This window comes from Hypomesus nipponensis, chromosome 15 (genome assembly GCF_054491055.1).
Source record: "Hypomesus nipponensis isolate SF chromosome 15, ASM5449105v1, whole genome shotgun sequence".
Taxonomy (NCBI): Eukaryota; Metazoa; Chordata; class Actinopteri; order Osmeriformes; family Osmeridae; genus Hypomesus; species Hypomesus nipponensis.
Genome location: NC_140375.1, coordinates 7,916,789 through 7,926,414, shown reverse-complemented (window position 1 = coordinate 7,926,414; position 9,626 = coordinate 7,916,789). Strand labels below are relative to the sequence as shown.

The 9,626-nt window shown below is 41.8% G+C and overlaps 1 protein-coding gene across 2 annotated transcripts; it reads right to left on the bottom strand.

Annotated features, from left to right (window-relative positions):
* Positions 1 to 398: 398 nt before the first annotated feature.
* On the bottom strand, positions 399 to 1,567 carry gemin7 (gem (nuclear organelle) associated protein 7). 2 transcript variants are annotated; one of them, XM_084674493.1, is made up of 2 exons: positions 1,273 to 1,567; positions 399 to 1,103 (listed from the first exon to the last, which is right to left on the bottom strand). In XM_084674493.1, the coding sequence occupies exon 2, from the start codon at positions 1,092 to 1,094 to the stop codon at positions 708 to 710; it is 387 nt and encodes a 128-aa protein (XP_084530619.1). In that variant the 5' UTR covers positions 1,095 to 1,103; positions 1,273 to 1,567; the 3' UTR covers positions 399 to 707. The 2 variants fall into 2 exon arrangements, with proteins under 2 accessions (XP_084530619.1, XP_084530618.1); XM_084674492.1 differs by having other exon boundaries at positions 1,297 to 1,565.
* Positions 1,568 to 9,626: the final 8,059 nt, after the last annotated feature.

Here is a 9,626-nt window from a genome sequence, read left to right as displayed (position 1 = left end):
CATAATAATGACAAATCCTTAAGTCCTATATATGCACTCAGGGAGATGTGACCAACTCCAGACCTTAGAGAGTCACATTCAGATGTTCTGTTTACTTTTACTTCCAATACTGAGAGGACAATATTTACTCATCTGTAATTGGGTAACTTTAGATATATAATAACTGACTCAGGGAGATGGAGCAAGCTGAGAAACTTGAGTGACAAGGCCTGCTAAGGACACTTGTATCAGTCTCCCTCAGAACGGTATGTTTGGTATGGATGGGTGTGTGTGTGTGTGTGTAGTGGGGGGGGGGCTTTGACCCCTGAACTCAATCAGCCCTATCGGAATCACAACATATGGGCCTACCACTGGTAGTCCAGTTTATCAGACGTCCTAAATAAAATCTTACAGCCCAATTTAAGCAAGTGAAAATTTTATTCAAAACAAATACTGTGCTTGTAAGTGCTTATTTACATTTTATAGAGTGTTATTTTTAGTACAGCGTGAAACAACCCAAAGGACTTCATAAAGGCAAAACAAAAGCGGCAACCTATGTTTGCACTCCCTCTAGTGGTGGTTTAACTGCTTGGCAAAAAAAATCTGAACGAAAGCACAAAAAAAAGTTGAAAATAAATTATTAATACACATCTCAGCCCAAAACTCGTCTGTCCAACACATTGCAGTCTGAAAACACGCCAAACGGGAAATCTATTTCATAATTACTATCAAACATCAAACGAGTAACAGATTACGTCTTGGCATCTGAGGAGCGCTTCTTTCTGTACTCCTATAGGAGTATGCAACTCAGAGACCTGAAAGTTTAGAACATCAATGTCCGAGGCTCCAAACTTGGCCATAACTTTAACTTTTTCGTACATGTGGAACTGTACTTGTCTGTTGGTCATAGCTATGAGTGTTCTCATAAAGTTCTCTCTCATTTCCGACCGCACACGCTGCTCTTGTTGAAAATGAACGGAGTCTATCTCAGATCCCGTAGAAGCGGAGATTGTGGTTTGGCAAAGGGCGATGAACCTTGGAGAGCTACGATCAAAACCGCAGCTGTTCGGATCCGGGCCTCGAGGCAAGCGGAGCACAGATACCGGAGTTCTCATAATGTTTCTCTGGAAGCACAAACTAACAATTAAGATCACGAAAACATAAAGCTTTCTGGACCACAATACAAATACGGAACTGACAGTCAGACACAAAATGCAAATACATTGTTAGACAAGTTGGGATCTAACAATAGCTCGTTTTACTCAATTGACACATTAACATAAAATAGGCTACCCGTTTTCAACTTCTCAACCTTACCAAACGTCGCTTGCTATCTCCTTCAGTTCTTTTATTTCCGTTTTTATGGCAATCATTGGTGTTCAATGGCGGTTGCCATGTTACGTTATTGGTGCGTTACCGCCCTCTTCTGTCCTGGAGTGTGTACCAGAGACAACGATGCTTAAATCTTCTCCTTCAGCCTCGTGTAAAGAGAATCCCCCCATTGCAGTGGGCTACATAAGTAGAAAAAGAGGAGAGCTCATGGTGTCTGTTGAACTCTGAGTTTTGGCGTGTGCACTATAGGGTGACAAGTGCCCTCACACACACAAACAGCATGCACTGTATGGCGAGCGGAAAGGGACATGGATAACCTGCCTGAGGACACTATCGTTTGACATCTACTTCTGGATAAGTTGCAACGTCGTCAGACCTATTTATGGATTACGTACTTGTGGATAACGTCGTCGCCATACTTTTACCTACATTTTAGTCAATTTATAGCTATAAAGTTTTTGCCAGTTCATCATTTTCGAGCTTTTAACACAAAGCAAAGGCATTGTCAGAAGATGACTTTAGTCGTAGCCCGACATTAAAAACATTTTATAGTCGAATGCCTGATCGCGTTGTTGTACCCCGTCAAAGGAATAAACACACATCATGAACATTCATTCAATTGTCTAGCCCAGTTATCCCGGCAAAACATGTAACATAATGTTCTATATTTATTGCCAGGACACGGTCCAAGTAGCCTATAGGCATACGTAAAATTGAAAGCTAATTTGTTTGGAATGTCTAGGCTAATAGCCTACTCGATGTTGATGTTACATGTTGATGTTCAGCCTATTCAATTTAACAACTTCAGAAGGACAAGACAGGCAGTGGATAACATACTGGTTGAGAATGTGCTATTACTAGAAACATTGGGACTCCAGTTCCAAGACGAGTGGATGGCGGGAGAAGCCCATATGAAAGTAGCAGTCTATTCTATCTATTACTAGATAGGCCTACTAACTAGCCTGCCAGATCATTTAGAGTTGGCCTTAAGTTTTCTTCACTTTACATCTATGGACTAAGTAGAATAACTGATTTATAGCCTAGGCCTTATAATAAGATAGACCTGTATAAACGATTAGGCTAATATTGTGCTAAACATGTAAATCTAACTGTTTGCTTATGCCTGCATAGCCATAAGTTAGTTCATTGTAAGGTGTGGCTATGAAAGGCCTGTGACACTAGTGTAGGTCAGAGGTCACAATAGTACCAAAGTGTATACTGCCATGCAACTTTGAAGGAGGAAAATAGGTGGAGCGTCAAGGCCATTTCTAGGAGCCCTATCTAAAGACCTAAACAAATGCCATCTAGCATGCAGCGTCCTCTTTCTGTGCTTGCAAAGGCTAATTTGATTATCACCCCCTGACGTTTGTTGTGAGAGTAAAACTCCTCATATTGTGATATTATTTAACTGCCCTGATTCCTGTATTCATGGTCCAGTCTTCTGAGATGCTCAACTTGAGTGTATCAGACACGTGCGCTTCATACATCTATAATAAATACGTTGAATTTATCTTGAACTTGTACTTGGTGATTCACTTCCTTGACTTGGTACTTTCACAGCAATTGGGTATTATCTAATACATCTTCAGTATTAACCCTGTAAGTTGTGAATTTAATGGTATAGAATCATGTTTAAAGCAATATCAATAGGCTAGTGACAAATAAACTTTGGTATCATGTTACAGTGTGCTAGGTTCTGTTAGTGTAGCGTCCACACAAAAAAATGAAAACCTTCACTGATTGTCTGAATATGTTTAATTTGCTGTCTTGCGCTTCTACACCAGAGCTAAGCAGAAACGTGTAGTCAGAAGGCAACATTATCAATTAGCAATAGGCTACATTCATTAGTAACTTATTAGAACCACCAAGTTAGCAAACACATCAAACAAACTCAATACAACTAGACTACACTTGCCACATGTTGGGAAATAACCAAATACAAGCAATATAACAAATGTAATGAATGCAAACTTTGCAAGCACCAAATACACAGTATTGTGCTCACCTAGACTATTCTAGGTTGTGGTTCAGTGAAAGTACAGCTTCTTTAGTTGGCTATCAATGTTAAATACTACTTGAGAAAGCATATGTTCACAGATGTCAATAGGACATCACAATTACCTGAATGACTTGTAGTGATCGGGAGGTTATGCCTGTTCTGATGATGTCATGAACCATGTTAGATTGTTAGCTCTGTGCATTGTTTGGTTCTCTTCTCCCTGTCTGTTTTTGTGTCTTTGTTTCTGTTGCAGGTTGGCAGGCAGGTAGAGGAGCTGTGATTGCTGCAAGGGTACACCTGTGATCTGTGCCTCGGTTCTTAATAAGTTGGGCCCTAGTATGCTGGGTCTCTCTATTACTAGCAGGAACATCATCACTGTTTGCTTTTTAGTTTGTAATGATTCTCTACACACTCTACACTTGCACTGATCCCACATCCACTGCCTACACTACCAATTTACATGACCCTCACATCCAACTGTTTCTTTGTAAGCCCTTTTTATTGAATAAATACACTGTTATCCTTATTTTCTGTACCTTGTCACTGCCTGAAGTGCCTACGTATCTATCTATTCTTCCTTCATATATGAACCCAGTTATGACAGCTTTAAACAAGCACTGGTTGGCTACACACCTCATGCCGGGCTTATACAAATGTGTGTATTGGCACTTTGAAAGGTTTGAAGGATTATATCCACATATCAATGTATAATTATTAAATGTCAAAATGTTCAAAATGTGAATAGCCTACAAACAATTAGCATACTACAGGCTAGAGGCGATTCTACGTTTTAAAACATGCTCAAAATGAATACTGGATCTTAAAATGGATAACTAATCATTAGAGTACAACAAACCATGATAGAACATACAACTCTGACAGCACTTTAACATGTTCTAAAAACCTTTAATCGTTTGTGTACATTAGTTAGAAAATGTATTTTTTTCATCCCAACAGTAGGGGGTGCAAAAGCACCCCCTGCACCTGTTGTAAAATCCTCTCTATGCTACAGGCTGTGCACAGTTGGCTACTATAGTTCTCAATAAAGACATTTTAACATATGAAACATGTAGCCTAATGCACGACTTGATTTCACTCAATAAGGTTTGAAAAAACAAGTCAATTAAGTTCTCAATAAAGACATTTTAACATATGAACCAGGTAGCCTTATGCACGACTTGATTTCACTCAAGGTTTGACAAAACAAGTCAGTGACGGCGGCAACGTAGCTACTTAGTAGGTGTGTTGTTTGGCGACGACGGCTTAGTGACGACGTACTTATCTCAGACGTACTTAGTAGGCGTAAGTATTTTGTATACTTTCGAACATGCGTCGCCGCGACGTCGCCGCCGGTAGACGTTCCTTACATGCCGTCGCCGCCAGTCTCTCGTTGGCAGGCCCATTCACTTCCATTCAAAAAATCCACACGGTCTGGCGGCGACGTATAGTTAGGCTGCTCCTTCTCCTTCTCCTGGTAAGCCTAGGAATGTCCCTTTCCGCTCGCCATACTTCTCCTGGTAAGCATAGGAATGTCCCTTTCCGCTCGCCAGAGTCACCCCCCATACTCCTTGTCCTGGTAAGCCTAGGAATGTCCCTTTCCGCTCGCCATAAAAGTGTGCGTTGCATATCCCCGTGCCCAGAGCCCTAGACGCCGCGCTATAACATTTTGCAGTGGGGTTCGCCCGTTAATGGATTGGTTGCACTGTTGACACGCAGGATTGAAGTGCCGGATTGATCGCACCTTTTCTCTTTCACATACAATTGCAGTGACTGTCTAGCAGGGTTGCCAGGTCTGTGTGACAAAACCAGCCCAATGGCCAATCAAAACCAGCCCAAAACCAGCCCAATGGCCAATAAAACCAGCCCAAAAACCAGCCCAATATCAGAACTAAAAATATGCCCCTGCCAAACCATATACACTGCATTGCCATCATTGCCAAATATATTGAAATATCTAAAAAGTAACACCAACTGTTTAGTATGCCAGCATTAAAACCAGTTTTCAGGAGATTTGCTCAGGAGACTGAGAGCATTAGGCACGTGTGCACACGCACAGTGCGTGTGTGTATGTGGGCGTGCCCCATGTCCATGTGTGGATGTGCTGATCCGGAGTCAGTTTGGTAAGATTTGGGCATAAATAAATTATTTCATTTAAAATGTAGATTTTTATTTAAAGATATTAATGTAATTTGCATGCAAAATACCAGCGGACAAAAAATTAAACCCGCGGCAACACTTCAAAAGTAGCCCAATTCCGCGGGACAACCGCGGACCTGGCAACACTGCTGTCTGGTACTAGTTTTGCACGTTTTGGCGTTGATTACGGAGGTTGCGCATGGCTATTTGGGGTAGCCTACCCTTTCTGCAGCTTTCACACATTGTATACATTGTCACTGCCGGCGCCCGGTCTAGCCGTCTTAATTAAGAATCTCTCCTTGTGCCCCATTTTAGACGATTATTACTTTTAAACCGTTTCAATAAAAGCCAACTTCTTCTACTATCACGTCTCTGTATTGTTGCGTACCCAAGGGTCGGACATTTGGAACCTGTACGGTTACACTATCTCGACACTGGGATTTGATAATGACTTGCAGCCAAGGCACATAAATCCTCCTTGTGACACTGATGAAATAACTCTGTTCCAGGATCATCAATAAAGATTGGAAAGCCGCCATTGCAGCGTGCAAGAAACAAACAATAACTGCCCACTCACCGAGCACCACTAACACATTAATACATCACTAGGAAAGTAACAACATCAAACATATAGGATCATATAGATCCCGGACGAGCCCCCATTCTGTTCAGAAGGTTAATATAGCTCGGGCATGTGACCTTGCTCAAAAGATGAGTCGGCATCGAGTAATAGTCTCTGGCCCACTACCTGTTAGGGGGACTGACGAGATCTACAGCAGGCTTGTCTCTCTCAACCGCTGGTTGGCTCGCTTTTGCTCAGAACAGGGTTTAGGATTTGTAGATAATTGGTCTCGTTTCTGGGCCAAACCTGGCTTGTTGAAAAGTGACGGGCTCCATCCTAGCTGGAGAGGTGCTTTTCTTTTGTCTAGGAATATTGAAGCTATTTTAGAGCAGGCCTGACACTCACTAGAACAAGCCGGGCCACAGTCTCTTAGAGAGTCTGATAGATATGTTGATAGGCATGTTGTGAGCTGTTGGGGGCCCGATAGCTCAGCTTGTAGTGTAGCCAGCGTGGATGCTGATGTTGTTTCTCCCATTGAGACGGTGTCTGTCCCCCGCCATTTTTCCAAATTCCGGCCCTCAATTATTAGGAATTATACCAATTTGATATGTATTCAGCCTTGCTCCCCCGTTGCTCTTCCTACTAAGTTCTCTGATAGCAGTGCCACCTTTTCAGAAGGATTACCTACGTCTAAAGCTGCCAAAAACCCATACTGGAATGTTGGGCTCCTAAACATCAGATCTCTATCCCCAAAGGCAGTTTTGATTAATGATCTGATGTCTGAATGCAACCTGGACCTGATTGGACTCACTGAAACCTGGTTAAAACCTGAAGAATATTCCTCCCTGAATGAAGCATCGCCTCCGGATTTTGCGTACTCACACATCCCTCGTGTCTCAAAGAAAGGTGGCGGTGTTGCTATGATATATAAAGCTAGCTTCAACCTTAGCCTAAAATCCGTAAATACCTTTAAATCATTTGAGATAATTTGCATGAAACCACCAACTACTCTAAAAAGGACTAATTCTTCTACTATTGCCCCCCCTCCCTCATTTAGTTTAGTTACTCTATACCGGCCCCCCGGCCCGTATTCCCTCTTCCTAGAGGAATTTGCAGATTTTAGTGCTGATCTTGTGACATATACTGATAATGTCTTAATTATGGGTGATTTTAACATCCATGTGGATGACCCAAAAGATCCTCTAAGTAAGGCCTTCACTGCTCTATTGGATTCCACAGGTCTCACTCAGGTGGTTTCTAAACCTACCCATCTTCACTCGCATACATTGGATTTAGTTCTCTTCTTAAAATTTCTTAGATTTCTTTGACCAAAAAATCTATGCAATAAGGGACAAACTACAGACTAGGCCTGGAGGAGTGGCCATCAACACAGAATTTGACTCTATACCCAGCATGCTGCATGTTGAGGCTCTTACCCACTTTAACCCTATTTCTATGGAAGCGTTCATCGAGCTGGTAGATTCCTCGAAACCCATCAGCTGCCTTCTTGATCCCCTCCCTGCCAAACTTTGTAGGGAACTTCTCCCTATTATTGGACCTTCCATGCTTAGTATTATTAATGAATCTATTGTAACTGGACAAATCCCTGACAATTTCAAACAAGCTATTATTAAGCCCCTTCTTAAAAAACCAAACCTGGATCCAGGTTGTATTAGCAACTATAGGCCAATTTCAAATTTGCCATTTCTCTCCAAAATTTTAGAAAAAGCTGTGGCACAACAGCTAACTGAGCACCTCTCCTCAAATCAGCTTTATGAACCTCTCCAGTCTGGATTTCGTCTTCACCACAGCACTGAAACTGCATTAGCTAAGGTAGTCAATGATCTATTATTAGCCTCTGACGCGGGCTCTATCTCTGTTCTGGTTCTTCTAGACCTTAGTGCAGCATTTGACACTGTGGATCATGAGATTCTCCTGGAGCGTATGGAGAACTATGTTGGGATCTCTGGTACTTCACTTCAGTGGTTTAGATCGTATCTATCTGATAGATCACAATATGTCCACTATGATGGTTGCTCATCCAGGAGCACTACTGTAAAATACGGAGTACCACAGGGTTCAGTTCTAGGCCCTCTGTTATTTTCACTCTATATGTTGCCTTTAGGAAACATAATTAGAAGCTCTGGGGTAAATTTTCACTGTTATGCAGATGATACTCAGCTATACATGTCCATAAAGCCTGGAGAATTTCCACATGCTATGGAAAAATGTGTTTCCGGGTTGAGAACTTGGATGACAGCAAATTTCCTTCTTCTTAATTCGGATAAAACCGAGGTTCAAATTTTCGGCCCTAAAAAATACAGAAATAATTTATCCAATCTGACCTTAAACTTAGATGGTGTCAAAGTATCTCAAAGCCAGTTGGTAAAAAATTTAGGAGTCACATTGGACCCAGACCTTTCGTTTGAGTACCATATTAAACAAATCACCAGAACTGCATTTTTCCATCTACGTAATATTGCCAAAATACGAAAATTCCTCTCAAAGGATGATGCTGAAAAACTAATACATGCTTTTGTTACGTCCCGATTTGACTACTGCAATGTGTTGTTCTCTGGCCTCCCAATTACCTACTTGAAAAATTTACAGCGGGTACAAAATGCTGCTGCTAGACTATTGACAAAAACAAGAAAGTTTGATCATATAACATCTACTCTTATCTCTTTACACTGGCTCCCTATCCAAGCCAGAGCTGATTTCAAAGTTTTACTACTAACTTACAAATCTCTACATGGATTGGCACCACTGTACCTCTCCGGTCTCCTTGCACCCTATTGCCCCGCAAGGACTCTAAGATCTCAAGATGCCGGCTATCTGGTAATACCCAAAATTAAGAAAAAAACTGCTGGAGGTAGGGCGTTCTCATATAGAGCACCTCTTCTCTGGAACAAATTACCTGTCTCAATTAGGGAGGCTGATACTGTTTCGACATTTAAAACTAGATTAAAAACGTTCCTGTTTAGTCAATCCTATGATTGTTAAATGTGTGTACTTTCTATGTAAACCTGGGGTGTGCGTTTGCCTATGTGTGTATCACATGTAACTTTTAAATTGTAATTTTAGCTTATGTTCACACTGCCCATTTAAATGTTACAAATAAAGTAAACCTGTTATTGTATATTGTTACTGTAATAGTTCCGTTGCTGTATATTTTAATTGTTATAGTTTACTAGTTGGAGACAACGGGGGGCTGGTTGTTTTCATCCTTATTCGTATAAATATAACCTATTTTAGAGTTGTTTCCCCTGGAACAGATTTCATGTTCCAACCAAGGGGGGCTGTCGCTGTCTTGGTGTGTGGGGCTGCATCACATACCCTCTTAGCTTTGTTAAATTGCTGCACTAGTCCACACTTGACCGGTGGGGATCTCATTCTATTACGACTGAAACTGTTAGCTGCTCCTGGCATTCTCTAATCCCTGTTCTCCTCTCTGTCCCCCCCACACATCCCTTGTGGTGTGGGGGGTCTGAGCTGTCAGGACCTGCCTGGTCGTCGGTCCACCAACGCTGGACCAGGTCGTCAACCGGAAACCAGCCTCCATGACGGTCAACAGCGAGTTTCCAGGTCCCATCCAACGTCTATAAAGCCGAACAATGG